A 23992-nucleotide genomic window follows, 5' to 3' on the forward strand; every position below is an offset into this window, starting at 1 on the left:
GATTGATTGATTGATTGATTGATTGATTGATTGATTGATTGATTGATTGATTGATTGATTGATTGATTGATTGATTGATTGATTGGCCAAAATAGGTCTTTTGACAATATGGGTTGCTGACACTTGGACTGATTTTTAACATAACTAGTCTGATTTCAACTCTGTTATTTATACAGCACTTGTCATACAAACATACTGCTCAAAGTGCTGTAAAATAATAAGTACAATTTTGCTAGATTAAAAATTACAACAAAGTAAATAACAAACAGGGATGTAAATAATGTAAAACAAATTATTAAACGAATGCCTAAAACAAGTCATGGGTCAATCACAACACCTAAGTAGTCAGCAGTTGTAATGGAAACGTTACTTTCCTACATCTGAACGCAGCATCATCATAGAAGCGCACCGCCGCTCTGCGCTCTGATTGGTTGTCAGCGGCGGTGGGCGGGGCCTGTCTGCAGGAGTGCAGAGACAATAGAGAGAGAGAGAGAGAGAGAGAGAGGCTCCAGGAGAACCAGCAGCGGGGAGACAGTGAACCAGCAGCGGGGAGACGGTAACGGACAGCGGCGGTGCGGACCACCGGAGCTTCCTGCTTCGTTCAAACACCACGAAGAAGAACAAAACAAACATTTCACGGATCTGTTTCCTCTATAATCAAACGCTCAGGTGTCTGGATGGACTGACACCAACTGCATGCGGCACATTCTGAAAGGTAACATCACATCTGATCATTTCCTCACCGCTTTAAAGCAATTAACCGCTAATTAAATGCATCTTTGAGTCTTTAAATGTGATTTTTGATTAATTCCCAGCTCAAATTCTGCTTTGTTTCATTGTGTCTTTGTGCTGCTCTGTGTCAAACCAGTACACTTGACTGATGCTGTGTTCACAAGCCGGCTTTGTTAATTATTCTCATTTAAACTGCTCTTTTTAAATAAATTATATTTTAATTTATTTATGATACAAAAGTTGGACCCCATGTGACCAAACACTGACTGAGCAGAACAATGGAGCTGCTGTCAATCTATTGTGCCCCAGCTACACATCTGCACATCACCATATTTCTCTATTTGTTCACCACAAATTATACATTTCTGCACACGATTTCTCCCTATACAAACACGCTCACGTGCACACACTGCCGTGCACTACCTGACTTCACGTGTGCTACACGTTGTATTGATTATAATGCATGCTTTGTGTCTGCAGAGCTTCTTCACTCTGCATGTCTTTGTGCTGCAGTTTGTGGAAGGTTTTTATGAGTCCCAGACTGTAAACAGTGACACTGACACCGAGTCTGAAGCATGAAGCACTGTGCAGACTGAAAACCTTCATATGCTATTGTTTCTTTCCTTTATGCATCAATAATAAGTCTTTATTTTGGAGGAAATGGCAACAAAAAGCCATTTAGACTGTTTAATAAATTGGTTAGTTTATTATTGAAACTATTCTGAATATCCAGTATGGAGTCTGCAGAAATGGCCTCATATTCTCTGGTTTCAGCCTCTCAGATGAGATGATTTACTGTTTTTTCTTCATAGAAATTCACTGAATATTTGCTTGAAGATGTTTGGGATCTGTGATGTTGTGATTTATTGTATCATTGATTTTGGTTATATGATTCATCACTCATGTTGGCAGTCTTTGAGTACGATATCGCCATGAGTCAGCTGGAGACTGCGTTTTTAAACAACCCAATTTATGCTCCAACATGTATTTATCCTAAAAATATAAAACATTTTGAGTATTGTACGTCTTTTTTTAAGAAAATTGACACATTTAGAAGTGGGTTTTGTCTACTTTGGTCTGAAATCAGGCATCGATTGCTTTAAAAATTTAGTATTTTGGTATTTTTATCATAATTATCTTCAGGTTGTGGTCTTTTTTGCCATTCAGAAAACAAGCATTTTAAACGTTTCTTGCTTGTCATCTTGCAGTGAGACCTGATAAATCATTAATTCAGACTTTTTACACTTTGGATTAGTTATTTAATTAATTTGGCATTCTTTTGATCTGTCTATTGCAAATACATCACAGTAAAAACTGTTTATTCTGTGTACATTCAGCTGTAGTGGCGGTATTCATCCAGGCGGTGAAATTCATCAAGCTGTGTGCACCTCCAGATGATGTTATTAATCCAGACAGGACGGTGTTAAGTTTTCTGACGTATTAAAGACTTCCACATCGGGCATATCAACAATAGTAGTAAGTTTGACCTAGTTGATTGCGAAAAACCATTGCAAAAAGAAACATTGCACATCCTGTCCAAGTATCGCAAATAAATACACATGATCCTGATACATGTATAATATAAGTGATTATATGTGTAATATAATCCATCGATCAATATTGTGCAAGGTGAAAATTTGGGTTGTGTTATGTTAAACCAAATAATCAAGAGAAAAAGATAATAAATAATAATTCAACAAAATCACCAGTTCTTCTTACTTACATTTCAGGCATTTTCAAGCAAAAACACAATTAAATAGCCTCAAATTCTCTTTATTATTGTCCTTAATTACTGAAAACTGAATATCTTTGCAGTTTTTTTATTGATATTTGAAGATGTCACACTGTGTACACTTCATTAACTAATCAGAACACTAATCTGACTCTGATAAAGATAATTGTGAGCTGCAGCCCTACAGCTGAGATGTGTGTCTGGTTTTCTTTGCACTCTGATGCATGTGTACACAGCCACTCAGCAGACAGGGGATCACATGTTGTCAGTGCAGAGAAAGAAAGTCAGAGAAGAAGAAAGACAGGCCGAGATTACTGTGGACAAAGGGGGCAACGTTACCTACTGTAGCGTGGGGTTCACAGCTGCATTACAGCAGAGCGCCCGGTGATGTGCCGCCGAGCGTGCAGGCACAAAGCCCCAGTGTTCACAGAGCTGGAGGCAGAGCCGGGTGAAGCTCAGCCGCTTTGATGTGCTCCACAGCTCTGTGAGCGTAGGGGGATCCAACCGCCAAGCCACACTGGAGGGCCGGGCCGCGGGCCGGCCGCCACACAGGGAGAAGGGGACCGAGGGCCAGAGCTGTGGCTGTGACGCTTTTAGCTCTCCAAACATTTCTGGAGGAAAGAGCTGCTCGTGGTGCAGAAATAATCCCCCTGGTTCTGTTATCTCAGCGGGCATATTCACAGAATAACATTTTACACATGTTAGTTCACTGGCTCCGACTCTGACGGCAGCCGTGAGAGCTCAAAGCACTGAGTTAAAACATGCAGCGATACAAAACACAAGAAAATGAAGAAACTGTGTCACTAGTGGTGGGGGAAAATAGATTTACATAAGAGTATTAATTCTTATCTTTCACTATTCTGAATCGATTCACAATTTCCCAAAACTGATCTCTTAAAAAGTTTTATTTTGTCCAACAGCATTGACTTTCCACGAGGACTGTCTGGTTTCGGTAGTAGATTTTATAGATTCTACGGCGGCCCTGGGAGCTCAAACACAGAGTTAAAACATGCAAATTGACAAAACGCAAGAAAACGAAGAAACGGCTTCCTGCGGGGAAAAAAATATGAGAATCTCGATTCTTATCTTTTGCTATTCTGAATTGCTTTACAATTTCCAAAAATGTATCTTTTAAAAACATTTTTCCTTCCATCTGACAAGGTTTACTTCTGTAGAAGATCTCATAGATTCTATGGAAGCCAAAGTTCAGACCAGCAGTACAGCTAGCGGCTTGTCAGTGGCTGCTGATGTTAGCTCACTTTGATTACGATCTCCTGGGAAGAAGAAGCTTGACGTGACTCAATCAGTCCATCAGTTTCAGGCCAAATTAGTGTAACGTTTTGCAAATCAGAGTTGGAGGTCACGTCTGTATAAATTAGCTTGGCGCAAAGATTGAAACATGGGTAAAAGCTCGCCTAGCTCTGTCAAAAGGTAAAGCTCAATAATGACATTAACACTGTATATCTTGTTCAGTCTGTCACAGAAACATCTCATAATATAAGCAGAGAGAGTGTTTCCACCCCAGAAAATCTTTGTTAAAATAACCTGTTATAATTTATCATCCAGTTCTAATGTTTTGCTGAACTGCTCACCAAACGGGGAATAACTAGTGCAGGTACTTTGATGTCCTATGTGAGATTATTGAGGCATCTGTTTGTTGTGTTTTGACCTAATTTAAGTTTCTAAAAGTGAATCTGTGATTAACTTACTGCTCTGTTAGGCTTCTTCCTTCATTTGTGTTTCATGTCTTTCACAAAGTTTCGTCACAAACGCAGAAATTGTGATTATTCGATTAACTCTGAGGTTTGAACTCGTCCACTGAGAGGATTTCTGCTTCTCAGATGATCTGCTGAACTGTTAGTCAACAATAAATGGGTTTGTTATTTTCATTATTGAATATTTTGATTAGAAATTCAATGAATCATACATAAATAAATACAGTGTAAATCAAATGGCCATTGCAACCCTCCCAAAACCTTAAAATATAACCTTGTAAAAGTCCTATTTTGTTCAACCAACAGTCTGAAACCGAAAGATTCCAGTTTATTTTAAAATATGACAAAGAAAAGCAGCAACCCTTTACCTTCTAAAAAAGGATTTTTTTTCTTTGCTTGAAAAGCCATAGATCCACTAGTGAAGCCTTCAAGGTCGAGTTAAGAATAATCCACACAAGGTTGTTTCTTTTTGTTGGTGCACAATAAAAAAACTCCATGGGTTCAGCAGTTCAACAGGTAATGAAACACTCTGCAAGACTGGAAAAAACTAAAAAAAATATAAGTCACATTGAGTCAGTGACCCAGTGATGTTATACTGGAACATTATCTAACAGTTCATCAATTAGTCAATAAAAATGAAGGCTTTTCTGTCTCCTCTTTACATACATGTCTGTTTTATACTGATAACATACAGTTTCAGGCAAACACCACATAGTTTTTCTCATGTGTTATTTTCACCTGTTGTATTTGAATATTTCTGCACACTGGGGTCTGTGAGCTGCATAAATCGGGTCTGACTGGGAAGCTGAGACACTTTTGGATTCAATGAGCCCAATGTTCTTCATGTGTGATGATGTTAGTCAGTGAAACTTGACCTCAGTCTATAAAATGAGCCTAGGATAATCACAGCCTTATGAAACTTTACAGCCACAAACTAGAGACCTAGGGCATTCAGAGTATATATGGTTTTCCTACATATGTTGACAATAAGGGGTTTTCTCAGCAATTTACACAACAGAAATGCTTGTGATCCAATCACAGAAAGTGTTTATTTTGTTCCAAAGGTCTTGGTGTATTGATGTAATATTCTGGATGGTTTTTGACCATTTGTATCCATTCTCGAATATGCCTAATTTAGCACCAAATATGTGTGTAACAAATGTATCAACGCAAAAAATTGCTGCGACAACTTATAGGACATAGTTGAGCAGGAAATGAGCTTCAGGTAGAAAAATATGAATGTTCTCAACCCATATACACTTCAATAGGTTTAATTTATTAGTTAATTGATTAATTAAGTTCTATTAGAGTTTTATTAGAGTATTTTTTTTATGTATTTTTTGGGGCTTTTCATGCCTTTAATGGACAGGATAGCTGAAGATAGACAGGAAGCAGGGGGCAGAGAGAGGGGAATGACATGCAGTAAACGGCCGTCCGATGCGGGACGCGAACCGGGGCCAGCTGCGGTGAGGACTGTAGCCTCCCCCTAAAAATCCACTGCCCCCAATACTCAATAAACAGGGATGATGGCTAAGAATGAAAAAGCTCACTAATTGGCTCTCTTAAATATCTTAAAAATATACATCCAAACTTTCATGGCAATCCATCCAATAGTTATTAAGATATTCCAGTCTGAAACCAGCACCAGATTACTCCTGAAATACAGTAAAACTCACCAGTTGTTGTTTTTCTCGTCTTTCTGGAGCCCTTCAGGCGTCTAACAGACTTTTTTGCAGGGAGCCAGATATAACTTGAGACAGTAGCATTTGTTCTTTAAGTATTTTTAGTTGGCTGACATATTGATTTAGCTTTACAAATGATTAATTAGGTGCTGATGTTTTACAAGTCGATGTTGGACACAAATGAGGTGGCTGAGGCAGTTTTCTTTTTCTGCAGAGCTTGATGTGTGTGTAGAACAGAGGGACCATTACTCAGCAGTTTTGTCACGTTTATGCACAATTATGTTAAGTAATAATATGTATTCGTAATTTATCAGGCATCCATTGAAGTTTGGATGCTGTGAACATGCAGAAGACAGATTCTTTGTTGGGTTTTTGGTCCAGTGAGCAGCAGAGAGCCTGAGGGTCATGAATAGATTTATAAACCGTACTATGATGTTAAAATCCATCTAGAAAATAACTGAAACTTCAGAACAGGTGCGGTGTGATCTTTCTTTCTCTGTTCCAGTCAAAAACTCCTGCAGTATCATTCTGTACAAGCTGCAATTGATTTACTGACTTTTTCTGGGAGGCCAGAGAGCTTTTGCATTGCAGCAGTTGAAGTCAGCTTGAAATAGGAGCTTGCACAAGCATCTGTGTCGAGGGAGAAACGTGCTGACCTTTTTTGTTATGTTCATTTTCTGTGACTAGAAAATTAGTACAGAGTCGTTCACGCATACTTGCCTATGAAGTAATGTCGAGGCTTTTTCTCTTATTTACACTTGGTCTGCTCACAAATTCCATTGCTTTGGATGTGAGTTATGATTCATATGCATTGTTTTAGCTTTTTGAAGGAGAAAAATACAGTAATGCAAGAGCCATGTTGATGGGACATTCGGAGCTAAATTAATGTCAAAACGCATCTGTAGAGCCACATGAATAAGCATAATTTAGGGTTTTGACTCTATTTATTCTTTTTTTTTTTTTTTACTTTTGCAAGTGTAGTTCCCTTAATGTTATGGTGATGTAAACTCAAAGTATAATTAAAATATTCTGACAATTTAGCAATATTAAAAGTATGTAGAATTATCCCTTAGCAGTTCCTGTTTGTAGTGTACAAACAACAGAACACTATATTAATTTAATGCTGAAAAATTGTTAAAAACATGCTAATTTTCAGGCAATTTCTGGAGCTACAAGGAGCATTTTTCTTCTAGATGTTTATTTGCAATGTACATCAGATATAATGATCCATTATGTTACTATTTAATTAGCTACCATTGAATAATGTGCCATTCCGTCACCCTTGTCAAGGGGTTGTTTATGTTTTTTTTTTTTCTTTCCTCTTACCAATAATTTAGCCTGGCTAACACCAGACCTAATCTCAAATGAGATTAGGTCTGGACACCAACCGTTCATTTCTCCGTAGAGGAGGTTTGGTTTATGATCCTCCGGAGCCGTTTATTGGGCGCTTAGAATGTCTATCAAAAGCGTCTGTAGGTAGCTCTTAGCCAATCAGATCAGTTATACCAGATGACGTAGTAGAGCAACAGAAATGGATGTTTGTTGTGTGTGTGTCTGTGAGAGTGTTGTTTGCTGCGTTGCTTCTCCAGTTCTCGCTTTCTGCAAGATTATTTATTTTCACGCTTTATTCCCCCTCATGTCATTCAGCCACACACATCCACTGATTTTATGGGCAATAAACAAGCTGCTGCGGGTCTCTTGGCGGCTCCGCTGTCCCCCGGCTCGTAGCGAGGTCACCGCCGTTACACTAGCGCCGGTGATTAGCGCCACTACCGGTGATCTCGCTACGAGCCGGGCGACAGCGGAGCCGGCGAGAGACCTTTCGCCTTTCAACTTTCGCTCTAAACTATTTAAAACACCATCTACAGCTAAAGAGAGTTTCGCGTCTGCAGCAGCCATGTTGGATCGTAAGAAAACTACAAGCTTCCAAGTGCCGAGTAGTACGCGTCAATGTCTTTCCGTCCCTCCCCGCTCTGTGATTGGATCCCTAAAACAGGGCTAAGAAACGGCTCCGGTTGCCAGACTGGATGGAGGTTCGAAATTAAATTCAAGCGTGCAAGGCAGTATGGGTATACCCAGGCTACCAATAACTAGAACCTTAACTGAGAACCTTTTTAAAGGGAGCTTAAATTTTCAGGATCAACATATATAGAAAGCTGTGAATCATCAGCACAGCTGTGACCTCTGTGGTGCTTACAAAGGATGATCCGAAGTCTTTAAAATAAAGAAAAGTAGTGGCCCGACAATTGAACCTTGTGGCACTTTTTAGTTTAGACAAGAAGCTTTAATCTGATACTAATTATTGCTAGATTTAACAATTTTTCCAAGCATAAGCTTATGCTCATGACTAAATGATTGAAAGACAGAAATATTGTGTGTAATTATTCATATTGCATGTGAACATTTCAAAGTTCAATGGAGTGAAGCGAAAACATAGTAATAAGTAGTGGACCTAGAATAGAGCCTTGTTGTACTCCTCAAGATTATATTAAAATGAAGCTGCAGTCTTGCAGAACGAACAGCTTGATGTAAAGCTTACAAGTTTTTCTAACCAAACATAGCCAGACAAACACCACAATATTTTTTTAAGGCAGATATTGAAAATCGGTGAAATATCTTTTAGATAGTAACATTTTACAGTAGTATAATATGCATTTTGTTTTTTATGTAAAGGCATTTATGCACTTTGGTCAAAATTAAATACATAAAAATCTAAGTGCAAGGTTTTACAGTCATATAATGTTTGTGTTTTATATTTTTAAGATATTAAATGTTTAAAGTGAATTTACAGTAGTAAAATTCCACACAAAAAAACATTTATTTTGCATATAGTTTTGTTTTTCTATTTGTTTAATTTTAACTGAGATACTAAGCGGGATATTTTACAGTAGAAGAATCATTAAAGGGGAACAACAGGTGTTACGAGAATCCACAGGAAACATCATGGAGACACAAAGCAGGCGTGACAGATTGCTGATGTTTGTGCATGAAGATGAATTGGAGCTTTTTAACACTGCAAGCTTTTCACCTCCGTGCCGTCCCTGCAGCCTGTTCACCCGTCAGGTGTTGCAGCGAGCCGTTTGCCTCCCTCCTGTTTGGTGTAACAGCCAGGTAACATTCGCCGCCGTGAGCTGCAGACGGAGAGAAACGACGCAAAGCAGATTGGCTGAGTTTCAGCTTTGATTACAAACGAGCATTTCACTGAAAAGAAACACAGCAAGGCAGCCTTGCTCGCCTTCCCCCTGTGTCCGGGAGGCAAGCAGGGCTTGGCGCTCCTTGAGGCCCTCTGGGGAGCCGCCGTGGCACCATTACCCTGAGAAGGAGCGCCGGGGCTGCTGGGAGATGCCGTGAACAGAAGATGCTCCTAATTAGTGCTGGTTGTGACTTCTTTCATCTGCACGCTCTTTGATATGACGGCAGCGTGAGAGCACATATGAGCGTATGCTTAATGCTCAGGAGGTTACACGGTGCAGAGGAAGAAGTTGAGCATGAAACCGTGCAGACTGCATGCACACACGTCAAGGTTGTTACGGTTTGAAGAAGCTCAGAGTGAAACAGGACGGCAAGAGAACATTTTGTGCCACTCAGATTATGCAGTCCAGAGTAAACAGGGTTTTGTTTAATTATTTAAAAATGATTGTGTGCAATGACAAAGTTTAATTTAATCTAATGTTGCTCAGAGTGTAAATGCTGAGACAGTAAAATGCAGTTTAGCATCAAACCAGAGGTGCAAAAAGCTGTAAAAGTTCAAAGAAATCTGCAGAACTAGAATGGCACCACCAGATTTCTCTCTAGTCAAGTTTCCATTCAAATATAGCACAAAATGCAGCAGAATCTGCATAAATCTGCAAAAGAAAATCTGAAATCTCTTGAAAAGAGAGCAAGTCTAAAAATGTTTAATCTTCTCTGCAAGAAAGCAAATAAGTACATTACCCCATTACAAAAAACTAAAACTAACACAAACTAATAAAAAATAAACTTAAACTAAGCATTTTCCCAAAAATAAAAACTAATTAAAACTAGCAAACTCACTCTAAAAATGAATTAAAACTAACTGAATTTGAAAACAAAAAATCACAACGAAATTAAAACTCAAACTAATGAAAAAACTATTAGAACCTTGGTCTTTGAGATACTTTTTTGTTTAATTTCCAGCATTTGTTGAGAAGAAACAGCCTTAGTAGCAGATGATGATCTGAGCTGCAGCACACGTCTCTGTTTACACTTTGTCCTGTTTGTCCAACAAGAAAGCGTGGGGACATTTAATCTGTGAAGATCAGTTTAAACCAATCTGCTGCTTTATTTTCTCTGAGTGTTGGTAAACGATGTTTGATGCATGAACAAAGAAAGGAGCTCTAAAGTGCCTCCTCTTGGACCTGTTTATTATGTGAAATGCCGACTGCAGTGGCCGGGCTTTGTCCAAGCTTCTCTCCTTGCAAACAGACACACGACTCATTTATTGTGTTGATAATTTGACCATTTTGATGCAGATGAATCAAGCTTCTACTTTAATTAAAAATGAATCACAGAACCAGAAAACAAAAACAGTCTGTGTGTGTGTTTAGGTAGTTCTTTTTTCAGTTTGCAGCTCCAAACACTCCGGCTGCCTCGTCCACTGTGTGTTTGTTTTATTGACCTTGTCGGACGGATGCTGAGTGGAGCCGTGATGGACAGCCTGTTGGCTCCTCCGGCTTCAGCTGACTCCTCATTTTCACCTGCTCACCGGACTTTTATGCTCGACACAGACTGTTTGTGTCTGGAAAACATTTTCATCGTCCAGTATTGCTGCCAGACGATCCAGTTCAAGCTTTTGTAAATGTTTTGTTTGTCAGATTCAGTTTTGGTTGATTTGAAATTTGGTTACAATGATAACATTAAGTGGAGTTAACAAATCAAACATTAAAAATTGTTTAACTTTGATCGCCTCTGTCCCTCGTTGGTTTTCCGGTGTCTCATACTACAGCAACACTCTACACTACTCTACTCACATTGCCTTAAAAAAAATTATATCTGCAAACTGGAAAAACCATATAGATAGATACTGTATTCATCCCGAGGTAAATTCAAGTATCAAGTAGCTTATACAGAACATACTGTACAGCAAATAAGTCAATGATGGCAAAAAAAGTACAGGCAAATTAAGTAAAATCTGAACTGGATTAAAAAATAAACTAAAAAAAAAATACCTATATAAACATAAGCTGGTGAATAATAATTATCTATAATAAGAAGAACTGTAAAGCCTGTGCTCAATAACTAAAAAAGTGTGTTTAGCAGGTGTATTATGAGCTAATATAGCCTAGCCTGGCTAACACCAGATTATTCTCAAATGAGGGCTAGTCTGGCAACGAGCAATGTATTTTTCCGTAGAGGAGGTGTGGTTTACGATCCTCCAGAGCCGTTTATTGGACACTTAGAATGTCTATCAAAAGCGTCTGTAGGTAGCTCTTAGCCAATCAGATCAGTTATACCAGATGACGTAGTAGAGCAACAGAAATGGATGTTTGTTGTGTGTGTGTCTGTGAGAGAGTGTTGTTTGCTGCTTTGCTCCTCCAGTTCTCGCTTTCTGCAAGATTATTTATTTTCACGCTTTATTCCCCCTCATGTCATTCTGCCACACACATCCACTGATTTTATGGGCAATAAACAAGCTGCTGCGGGCCTCTCGGCGGCTCCGCTGTCCGCGGTAGCGGGGCTATTAGCCGCTAGCAGCTATTAGCTATTAGCCGCTAGCGGCGCTAATAGCCCCGCTACCGTAACGCCGATGATCTCAGCGGAGCCGCCGAGAGGCCTTTCGCTCTAAACTATTTAAAACACCATCGACAGCTAAAGAGAGTTTCGCGTCTGCAGCAGCCATGTTGGATCCGGAAAGCTACAAGCTTCCAAGTGCCGAGTAGTACGCGTCATTGTCTTGCCGTCCCTCCCCGCTCTGTGATTGGATCCCTAAAACAGGGCTAAGAATCCTTCCTGGTTTCCAGACTCCGCCGCAGTTCGAAATTAAATTCGAGCGCGCAAGGCAGTCTGGGTATACCCAGGCTAAATATAGCCAGTAACGGCCAGTAACGGTAGTAAGCAGAAATCCTTTCTCTAGATCCTAAGCCCTGAAAACTTTTTCTCATGGGACCTTGGTTAGGGATTAGTGTGTAATCCTGAAAGCGTTCGGTACGTGCCTGTTTTGGAGAAGCAGAGTATCTGTAACGTCCCGCTGTGGAGGCCACGACCAACAACTCCTGTGTGCTGTGAGGTAAAATTACTGTTTTTGTCAAAGGAGTCTGGTGGCTTTGGGGAGAAGATATTTATAAATGTGGACGGAGACGGCAGCAAAACATATTTTAGCCACATAAGAAAAGGAGCACCTTGAAAAATCGAGTAAACTATATTAAGAAACTTTACCTTGCTGTCAGACAGCTCCTTCTGTTGGGAACTGAAGCTGTTATTTATGCTTTCTTCACAGCCACCAGACTCCATTGACAAAAAGAACATTTTTACCTCACAGACCGCAGGAGTGGCTGGTCCAACGTTATCGCCACCTTGTTTGACTATTTTGTTTGTGTTGTTGTGTCTCTCTGGATCTGAACCACAGCAGTACATCCTGTGCTGTGATTTTCAAACGCATCAGTTAGAAAGAACAGAAGTAGGGAACAGGGAGGGAACACAGCTGGAGTTGGCCTTTAAATAAATTACTGTTGTACTTTTTCCACCACAGAACTCAGTTTTACTGTCTCTGCTATTCTTTGTAGATTAACATACTGTATTTTTGTGTTTGGTTTTATTGTTTTGACACATTTTTCCTTGAGTTTTGTGCACACATTTCCCCGTCGTGCACATTCACACTGTCAGCTCGAGCACAGATGGACCTGATGCACAGGACGTGGCTAGCATCCTGTCTCCTTCAACACTCTCTCATCCCCGTTAATGAGAGATGGTACGATTGTGCTGCGCCATCAGGGCTGCGAAGTCTCTGCAGTCATTCAGAGATCTTGGCCCCGCTGCGGGTGATGAGCGGTGGAGGAAACGGCAGACGGGTGTCGCTTGGCTTCTCGTGGAAGCAGAAGGAGGAAGGTGAGACAGATTTGCTGAGATTGGAAGGCAGCAGGCGCGACAGAGTGGAAACACACATCGGATCAGAATTAGACGTTCATTAATGCAGGAGGATCATTAATCAGCTGCACAGAGAGCAGAACTTTTCTTCAACTTGTTCACACTCAGAATAATTTACCTGCTTCGGAGTTCAGAGCGTGACAGTTTGAATTGCTTGAAATGCAAAGAAACACTCCAGATAGTTGCTAAATCAGTGACGTACTCTGATGTCTATCTGCTGTGAGGGTACTTCAGTGTCTCTGGGTGAAAAGAACGTGAAAACTTCACACATAAAAGAGTCGCTGTGAGGTGAAAGTGTTAATTAAACCGTTCATGTTACAATTACGACTCATCACACCTGAGAATTCACGTCATGTTGCTATTCTGGGCAGCAAGTGAACCTTATTTTATAAAATACTTATTCTCAATTCAAGCATTTCAGTCATACTAGCTGCGTGACTCCAGGGAAACAACAACACTAACATACTTCAACAACTAATGGATGGATTTCCATTAAATTGGATGCAGAATGGCGCCATCTGTTGGTCAAAATTATACTTCGTATATGATGGAATTACTGCTAAACTAACGACATTACCATCAATATCAGCTGTACTTTGTGTTTAGTGCAAATTCAGTTGTAGTATGCCACTAAGATTGATGGTTTAGTTTTACGTTTTTATTGCTATATAGTTTGTGGAGTTTTTATAGAATATTGGGCTGTGGGCATTTTTAGGGGGAGATAGGTCAACAGTAGATGTCACATAGAAGTGGTGGACATCATCTAAATATTAATTTGTGTGTCAAGTTCTGCTTGTAAATAAAAATTTGTAAAAATCAATTATGTTTGTAATTAATAAATTAGTTCTCATAAGTTGTCATAAGCAATTTTTGATTGATACTATTTGTTACACAGCTTTGGTGCTTTTGTTCACTCAAAAGTATATTTTTAAAAAATGGTCAAAAGACCTCAAGGAACACCAGAGAAAAAATCATGCTGTGATTTGATTTCAAAAGCTTTTGGCATTTTGGAGATTTCTGTGTTTTCTGCAATTGTAAGGTGAGCACTTGTGTTGTGTACACTGCTGAGAAACCCCCTTATCGTCAAAGTCTGGACAGATTTACATCTTCTGAATGTTCTGGGTCTCTAGTTTGTGGTTGTAAAGTCTCATGAGGCTGTGATTATCCTAGAGGTCACAGGATACATTGGTGCTAATACTTTTGTTCAAGTTTTTAATTTTACTTCTAACAGAATGTTTACACTTTGGTATTGTGGCTTTTACTCAAGTAAAAAATCTGAGTAGTTCTTCCACCTCTGGGAGGAATAAACATCTTTTTTTTTCACCTTGAGATCTTTGGAAAAAGTTTTTCTCATGAGCACAAAGTGACGATTCAAAGGTCGTGTAACAGTTAATTTGGCCTGGACACAAAGCCTTCAGTTCATATATGTGTACATACCTTACAGTGGGTGTTCCCTGTTTACAGTTGGGTGGATACTGGTCACATAGTGAACTTTCTTTTCCTTCCTGCTCCTCCTGTCCTGCAGGAACATCCGTCTCCAGACCAGACCCTCGGCTCCGGCCCGGCCCTCCGCAAACAATGAACTCCTCGCCGCACGGCTCCTCCTCTCGCGCCTCCATCGACATCCTGGAGGAACTCCAGCTGATCGCTGCACAGAATCTGGAAAAACTGGACATCAACAAATACTATGAGGTCGTCTGTGAGCTGGGGAAGGGCACGTACGGGAAAGTGGACCTGGTCGTCCACAAAATCAGAGGTAAATGCTGTTTGTCTGAGCTGGATGTTCCCTTATTTAGAGACTGAAACACAGAACTAAGTGTTTATGGATTTTCAAGTCCTGCAGCTCTATGGAATCAGCACAACCATGGCTCGAAGTGGAACAACTCAAACATGTCTTTATGCAGAATAACAGTTATAATGACAGAAATCATAAAAAAAGGCAAGTTAAATTTCTCTGATAAATTATTTTTAAAATGTGGAATAAAATGGAATTTATATATGCAACCCTTTTTCAAGTGCCCACAAGTGTCATGAATATTAGGGAAAAAACTGTGTTTCCAGATGCTATACGTACTGAACAATTTGCATTTTTACAGCCTCTCCTGTCTTCTTCCCTCTGCTCTGTGTAAACAGCCTCTCCTGTCCGCTCCTCTCACCTCTGTGTAAACAGCCTCTCCTGTCCTCTCCTCTCTGCTCTGTGTAAACAGCCTCTCCTGTCCTCTCCTCTCAGCTCTGTGTTAACAGATTTTCAGTGATTATTTGTCACATGACCGTTGGTCTCAGCAGATTCAATCATGGCTTCACAGTGTCTCAGAGGAGCAGAATTTAATGTTTTTAACAGGATCTGGTTAGTGCAAATGCTTAAATACAGTGATTCAGTTGCCACAAAAATCATTCGTTTTGGTCACTTTTTTCTTTTACCACCAAAAAACACCAAATGTTTGTTGTTTTTAACTGGTTTTTAAAGTGCAGCTTTAAAACACTCCACTTTTCTATCATACCAGCAGCAACAAACACTGAGAAATGAAAAGATAATACCCCTTTCTCTTATTCATCTCTGAAGTGTTTAAAAACCAAATACAATGTAGGCCACCTTTTTCTGCAGTAATACAGCACAGATCTGGACTCAGACTGCCTAAATTCACCACTTAACTCATAGGAAATCTGTTCAACCTTTTCACATTAAAAGCCCAGAATGTCACCCATCTGCTCCGAGCTCCTTAATCGTCTCTTTTATGGAGCACAAAGCTTGTTTCAGAGCGTCTGCAGTCTGCTGCCGAGATGAATTCTGACCTTTTCCAGCCTGTAAAGTGAACAGTTGAAGGATGTTTAAAATCCTCTCATGTACCTGTCGTTTCATTATATGCTGCTTTATCGCCAACATCTCTCTCATATCCGTCAGAGAAGCAAAGTAGATTTAATCGTCTGATGGCGCTCAGTGTAAATGTCGTGTTAACTACGAGTACAAATGGACTGAAGGTGAAGCAGTTTCTGACCTTTTCAGTCATTACTGTTTCCAAATGCTTTTTGTGGGTCGAAGTCCTGGAGAATGTCTTTTAATATTTAATATCTGGCAACAAAATCCAGTTCAGTGTTTGATTTTGTAGATATTTTTCTTCATATTATAGTTGAGTATTCTGAAGCTACATTAACAATGCATTAAAATATAGTCACATTAGTAAAAACAAAACTGAAAAAGGATGTCCAGTTAAATAAAAAGCAAAAAAAAAAAAAAAAACCAGCAGAACAGCTCGATTTTAATAGTGTATAACCTGCAATCTTTTTTTTTTTTTTTTTTTGATTATTTCATGGAATTTGTGTAATTAATTTTCGCTCAAATAATCAATTGGCTCGATTTGATATAACAATTTAGATTTCTAAAATGAAATAATGGTTTGTTAAAGTAGCTACAGCTGTATTCAATAAATGTAGGTGAGTAAAAAGTACAGTATTTTCTTCTGAAATGAAAAGGAGTAGAAGAATGAAAGCTAAGTATATGAGTATATTTTTGGAGTCGCCCCCTGCTGGTGATTAGGAAGAATGCAGGTTTAAGGTAGTTTCACATTGACTTCACTTTTTCGACCCGGAGGTTAAATGAATAAATTAGTCGAAGAACGAATATTGAAAATCCTTGAAAAGAAGGAACTTCAGACTTCAGACTTCTTAGAATGATTAATAGAGGTTTATTGAGTTAATATGATTAAAATATAATCCCTTAGTGGGTGATGAAAGTTTCCACAGTGACATCAGAGCTAATAGATGTTCATTTTGTTGCTCAAAGGCATTTCAACAGGGCAGATATTTGTAAACAGCTGTCTGCTGGAATCTCTGAATATTTTGGCTCTTATTTAATGAAATATAAACAATGTTTATTTTTAAAATCCATTTTGTGTTCAAAATATTGTGATTAAATCTAATTAAATTCCAAATGCAACCCATTTTCTGATTCCAAAAAAGTTGGGAAGCTTTGTAGAATATTATTACAAACAGAATGCATCAAATTCAGACTTTATATTAAAGTAAACCCAAAAGTCTATCAGTTTTAATATTTAATATCTTGTCTTTGAACAATTGAATATACTATATGTACTAAATCATTGAATTCTCATGGCCGTAAGTCGTAGTTTCACAGCAAAGCACTAACAGACATTTTAAATAAATAACAAAAGTACAATAAAATCTGAAATCTTTTATTTTGAAAGGCTGCTACAGTAGCACTGTGGGTCAGTGGGGTAGATTAGAAATGTAGGTTGTAATCTTTCTCTTTAGTTTCTGCCCTGAAACTCTCTGAACAGATGGTGTTTATCTTTGCGTAGTATAGCCAGCATGCTGGTTTAACCCATCATTTTCCTTTCAAACATCAAACTGTTTCTACTAGTAACACAAGCTACCGCCAGACGATACAAGCAGGTGCTGGAAGAAACATTTACATCTTTATTATCTTACTGGATTTATAGATTATTGATCAGAACTTTAATGCTGCAGCTGATGAAGGTGGAGCTCATTTTTAATCAATTTATATGATGCTGGGTAGTTTTAGTCAGCAATGATACATCCTCATTTATTAGTTGATTTATATTTTTTATTAATATTTTATCTGAAAGTAACTAGAAACTAATGTCACTAAATACACAGTGGGGGAAAGTACAATATTAGCTTCCAAAATCAAGATCAAAATTAACTTCATCTTCCAACATTTACATACAATAAAAAAAAAACACATACAGAGTTTTAATAAATAAATAAATAAATATATAACCTAAAAAAACACAACAAACTATTTAAAAAAATACTACTTTATTTGTATGTATACATACCATACTGTGACATTTTTATTGAATTTTATGAAATATTTTGGGGACTGGGGAAATTACATTCATTACTTATGACATAGTTTTAAATAAATCAAATTTTTGACATTTTTATGATTTTGAAATAATATATTACATACTATGGCACTTTCTGAAATATTTTAGAAAATTTTATTACATAAAATGTTATGACTTTTTAAAAATATTTGACATACTATACTATGACCTTTTTATAAAACATTTTGGAAATTGTAATGTATACAATATTTTGTTTATTAAATATTTCTGACATACTATGACTTTATTATGATTTTAAAAATATTTGTATTACGTACTTTACTATGACTTTTTTCTGAAGTATATTAGTTTTACTTGCATATTACATATTACATATTACATACAATAATATTGATTTGTTAAAAATATTACATCCTATACTTTAAAATTCTTTCTAAAATGTTTATTTAAAAAAAGCCATTCTATGCCATGAGTTTTTATAAAAAAAAATATTTAATATAATAATTTAATATTTAAAATATTGGTATTGATTACTATACAATTACTTTTATTTATTTATTTGGACATTTTTATTACATACAATAATGTGACGAAAACAGAAACTTCTTATTAATAATTCTGAATTCTTTTAATGATCCTAACGGTGAAAAAATTCAGGTAAAAACAAAGCAGGCTATAGTTGTTGCAGCATCAGTTGGGTGATGCAGAATCTAAAATACAACATTCTACATTCCTCCAAAGCTTTATGGAAACTGCAAGTGAGATAAAGAATAACAAGGTGTTTTAATTGCACTATTTATTTTGTCCTGTCAACACAGAGGAAGCTCTTCTTGCATCCTGGCATTAAAAACAAACAGAGCCTCTCTTGACCTTTTTCCTAAAGTGTCTGCTCGCTGTAAAACTGCACAGAGCACTTTGGCGAGCTGATCCGGTGCTATTGGAGAAGTGTCCCCTCTCATCTTCGCTGACACGCTGACTGTTGGTGCAGAGAGAGACAGACTCCGTGGCAGCGCTCCAGCTTTTATTGTCTGGGGTATTTCAGATTAGCTCGGGTGAATCTCTCTCCCCGCCGCTCCTCTTGTTGCAGTGAAGTGTCTACTGAGGTGAGCCGAGCCTCCGAACCTCACAAATTACTTTTCTGTGTTCCTTTGTGCATCATTTTACATTAATATAGCAGGTGAGACAGGCTCTTGTCTCTGGTTTTATCATTTTAATTCCAGCTGTCATGTTTGACACTTTTCAAGCTGTAAAAATGTACAAAGTCCCAGTGGCAAAAGCCGCGTTAGAGGGTAACTAATGTGTTGATTTAGAATTTTGTAAGGATGAAATGTTCCTTTATGTGCTGAGAAATTTTGATCTACTTTTAAACCCTCTGAACCCCAAGACCCCGCCAGGGTTTGGAAAGTATGTTTTCTTTTAATTATTGCCAAAAAATACATCATTTATCATAGAAAGAAACTGTAATTACAGGGATTCTCGTTACAGAAGTTTCTATTAGATAAAGTAACCGAAACAAAGCTTAAAATTGTGATATTTCTGTCAAAATCAATGTCTAATAGAAAACGTGCCAAAAAATAAAGGTCCTGTTAAGAACATCAAATTCTGCTCCTCAGAGACACTGTGAAGACATTATTGATTCTGCTGAGACCAATGGTCATGTGACAAATATTCACTGAAAATCTTTACACAGAGCAGAGAGGAGAGGACATGAGAGGCTGTTTACACAGAACTGAGAGGAGAGGACAGGAGAGGCTGGAAACATGACAGTACTTCAATATGTGGAGACCCATTTTTTTCTTGTGGGAACTTGGGAAATTGTTTATATATAAATTCCATTTTATTCCAACTTTTAAATAATATTTATCAGAGAAATTTAACTTCTGTTTTTCTTTTTTAATGATTTCTGTCATTCTAACTGTGTTATTCTGCAGAAAGACATGTTTGAGTTGTTCCCACTTCTAGCCATGATTGTGCTGATTCCACAGAGCTGCAGGACTTATATTATATTACTAGATTTATATAGATTTTGAATATTGCAGTGAAATACAAGGACACAGTGAGTAAAATGTAAAAAGATGTTGTTGGGTTTCAGAGGGTTTAGTAAGGTTCTGAATGCAGGACTTTTACTATTAGTGTTTTATTACTACTTTTACTAAAGTAAAGGATCTGAACTTATTCCACGACTGCATGAAAGCAGATATACTTCCTCATCACTCTGTTGGAACATAATTAATCTGGCAGAGGATTTAAAAAAAAAAAACAGCAGGATTTTATTTTAATTATTCATCAGTTTTATTTCAATAATTTTAATTAAGTTTCATTCACGCAATTAGGCTGCTGTGGAATAAATCCCCCAACCACTTTATATAAGTGCAAAAAGAACAAGAAGTAGCGAGGAATTAGATTTGTGGAGTTATGTAACCGTTCTCTGTCCTCCTTTTCTTTTTTCTAAGGCACAAAAATGGCCCTGAAGTTTCTTAGGAAGAAGACGACCAAACTGAAGAGCTTTCTGAGAGAGTACAGCATCTCTCTGTACCTGTCGCCCTGCCCGTTCATCATCAACATGTACGGCATCGCCTTCGAGACAGACGAGTACTACATCTTCGCTCAGGAGTACGCGCTGGCAGGAGACCTGTTTGACATCATCCCTCCACAGGTGAGGATTCATAACATACTATCACTTTTTTTGTGATTTTAAACAATGTGCAATACTATGACTTTTTTTTTGTGATTTTGGATGACATACTATCCTATGACTTTTTTTTCCAGATTTTGGACCACAACCTATGCTATGACTTTTTTTTTTTTTTGCATTATTTTGAACATGCTCTACTATGACTTTTTTAGGTGATTCTGACTGACAAACTTTACTATGACTTTTTCATGTTATTTTGAAATATAAATATAATTTACATTTACATTTACATTTAGTCATTTAGCAGACGCTTTTATCCAAAGCGACTTACAGGAAGAGTAAAAGCAAACAATCAAGGTATAGTGCAATAAGAGCTATTAGTGCTAGTGACAATTCTTTGAGGAGTAGACTTATCATGTGGTCTAGGAGAGAAATTTAATTTTTTTACATGATTTTTGACGTCATACTATATTCTATACTGGGGTTTTTTCACACTTTTAATGAGGGAAATTGTTATACATTACATACCCAAAGTATTATGGGAACTGCTGTAAAACATGAAGAATGACAGAAGAATGCATGATAAGATCCATTATCTTTATGATCACTTTTTTGTTATTTGAGAGGTAGCTTCCTTGGTGCTGAAACAAGTTCTTTTCATTTTTCTGTACACAACATTTAAAGAGAAGCAGTCATTGACAACGAAATTTTTAGATCTCATGACATGTCCACCAACATTCATACAAATATATAAACAGGAATAAATTATACTGTGTACGTTTTCCAATAATGTCACATGTCTATCAAATTGAAATTAAAATTGCACGTGCATTGAATAGTAAATATTATGAGTGCAGGTTGTAGACTGGTATGTACAGGCTTCATCTGTTCAAGAATGCCTCCAACACTGCTGAATGATTGAGTGATAAGGTTGGTTCCTCTGTGACCTCATTCTTCTTCTCTGGACAGGTGGGACTCCCTGAGACGATTGCAAAGCGCTGCGTCCACCAGGTGGCTATCGCCCTGGACTACCTGCACTGCAAGAAGCTGGTCCACAGAGACATCAAACCTGAGAACATCCTTATTTTTGACAAGGAGTGCCGTAAGGTCAAGCTGTCAGACTTTGGCATGACGCGGCGCGCCGGCTCTCCTGTGAAGCGCGTGAGCGGCACGATCCCCTACACGGCGCCTGAGCTGTGTGACACCTCACGGCATGATGGCTTCTGCGTGGACTACAGCACGGATGTGTGGGCCTTTGGCGTGCTGCTCTTCTGCATGCTTACAGGAAACTTCCCCTGGGAGAAGGCCATGCCGAATGACGCCTTCTACGAGGAGTTTGTGCGCTGGCAGCGCCGCCGGACGGGCACGGTGCCGTCACAGTGGCGCCGTTTCACAGATGAAGCTCTGCGAATGTTTCGTCGGCTCCTGTCCATCGAGCAGGAGCGCCGCTGCTCTGTAAAAGAAGTCTTCAGCTACTTCAACCAGTGCTGGATGTTGGACACGGAGAACGGGAACAGCGGCAGCTTGGCGAGTAGTGCGCCCCCTCTAGACATCAGCTCGTCCTCCTCTGAAGAGGACATATTAGTGGACAGACTGAAGCAGCAGAGCTTGTCGCCTGCTTGTGTGATGGCAAAGGGAAGCATCATGATGGACACCCACTACTCCTCCATGTCCACTAACAGCTCGCCATCCTCCACCGGCAGCTATGATCGTGTCAACAGAGAAAACAACGAAAGAGGGCGAATGCTGGTGGCGACGCCCATCGAGATCTGCGTGTAGAGGCGGCTGGCGCTGCGTTTCAGGCTACCTAATCACACAAGTGAGGCTGGTGTAAGCTGAGGAAGAAGATTTCTCCGAGTGACGAAGAGGAGAAAAGTGTGGCGACTGGTGTTTAGGCTCAGGATCAACAGTCTGACATGCGTTGCAGCTTCACTGCAGATTTACTCATTTCTGATGAAGACGAGCTCTGAGGAAATGAGCAGAGACGATGACAAGCCTCCTGAATGTGGTTGATACCTCAGAATGAACTCACTGGACGACCTCTAAAGAAAAGAAAAAGAAAAACATTAATAATCCACAAGCAATATGTTCAAATATCTGAAATAATCCAGTAACTGCAAAAATGATCAGAAGAACGAGGCTTTCCGTAAGATGATCTGTTGACGGTACTATTGTGTGTTTATTGTATGTAGTGTACCATGTTCATGTTTTGGTAGATATGTTCCTGTAAAGTGTTTTGTATATTTGTTTTTAATTTGGAGTTAAATGATTTATTTATGTCAAATACATATATTTATAATTTGATTTTATTTGTCTGAGAAAAAGAAATTTGAATTACTGTAGAAGCAGGTGGCATTCATGTAACTACATTTTTCTTTTAGCATTCGTCATCACGTTGTTGTGATCTCCCATGAAAGTAGAAATACGCAGACTGTTTTTCCCCCCTCACCCAAAATGTCCTTTTTCATGTTTGCCTGTGATGCCTAAAACCCACTTGTACAGTAGCAAACAACTGGAGCTAACTGAGCAGGTAAAATAATTGGATTTCTTCTGAAAGAATGGGCAAGTTCCAGTAAATATTTAATATGCTGATTGAAGAATGAAAATTAGTATTTGGGGCATACTACCTGCCATGTTATCTTTTTATTCTTGTTTAATTAGAAAAATTAGACCCTGAAAATGTCAGTGAAGAAAGAAGAATGTAAAAATAATTTTGGGAACATTTGGGGATTGAAGATGTATCAGAAATCTCTTGTGTTTTTCAGAAGTATTGCATGAACTGATTATTACTGTGGTGAACATTTGTTGAAATAAATACCCCAAGAATTAAAAGTGGTCCTTGTTATTTGTTCTTTTTTTTAAATGGATGGTTGATAGGACATTATAACTCTATCATGGGAAAATTATCAAAAAAGTCACACTATAGTATGTTGATTTTTGTCAAAAATGGTCAAATTTCAAAAAGCCTAAAAATGCTTAAAATGAGTCAATTATAGTCTGTTGATACATGTGGTTGTATAGTTTGTCAAAAAATAGTGAAAAAACATCATATTATGGGATGTCCAAAAATTACCCTTTAAAAAAAAAGTCATACTATAGCATGTCGATTTGTGTCAAAAATGGTCAAAATTTAAAATGTCTAAAAATAACTTAAATGGATCAATTATTGTCTGTTGATACACATTAGAGCATAATATGGAAAGAAATGACAGAAAAACACCATATTATGGGATGTCCAAAAATGACCCAGTCAAAAATGGTTAAATTTTGTTGATACATGTGGTAGTATAGTTTGTTGAAAAAAAGTGAAAATTTGGGATGTCCAAGAATGACCCCCATCAAAAAAAAAGTCTATAGTATGTCGAATTTGGTCAAAAATGGTCAAATTTTAAAAGGCCTAAAATGTTTAAAATGGAAAGACCACAGTCTGTTGCTACATGTGATAGTATAGTTTGTCTGAAAATGACAGAAAAACACCATATTATTGGATGTCCAAAAAATGACCCCCTCAAAAAAAGTCATATGTCGATTCTGGTCAAAAATGGATCAATTATATTCTGTTGATA

General features: G+C 38.2%; 1 protein-coding gene across 1 annotated transcript; it reads left to right on the forward strand.

Moving 5' to 3' along the window:
- The first annotated feature begins 550 nt into the window (after nucleotides 1-550).
- Nucleotides 551-23258, forward strand: unm_sa1261 (un-named sa1261). The gene is made up of 4 exons (XM_059348732.1): nucleotides 551-715; nucleotides 14488-14718; nucleotides 20245-20447; nucleotides 21396-23258. The coding sequence occupies exons 1-4, from the start codon at nucleotides 697-699 to the stop codon at nucleotides 22203-22205; spliced, it is 1263 nt and encodes a 420-aa protein (XP_059204715.1). The 5' UTR covers nucleotides 551-696; the 3' UTR covers nucleotides 22206-23258.
- The last annotated feature ends 734 nt before the right edge of the window (nucleotides 23259-23992 follow it).

The sequence above is a fragment of the Centropristis striata genome, chromosome 13 (genome assembly GCF_030273125.1).
Source record: "Centropristis striata isolate RG_2023a ecotype Rhode Island chromosome 13, C.striata_1.0, whole genome shotgun sequence".
Classification (NCBI taxonomy): Eukaryota; Metazoa; Chordata; class Actinopteri; order Perciformes; family Serranidae; genus Centropristis; species Centropristis striata.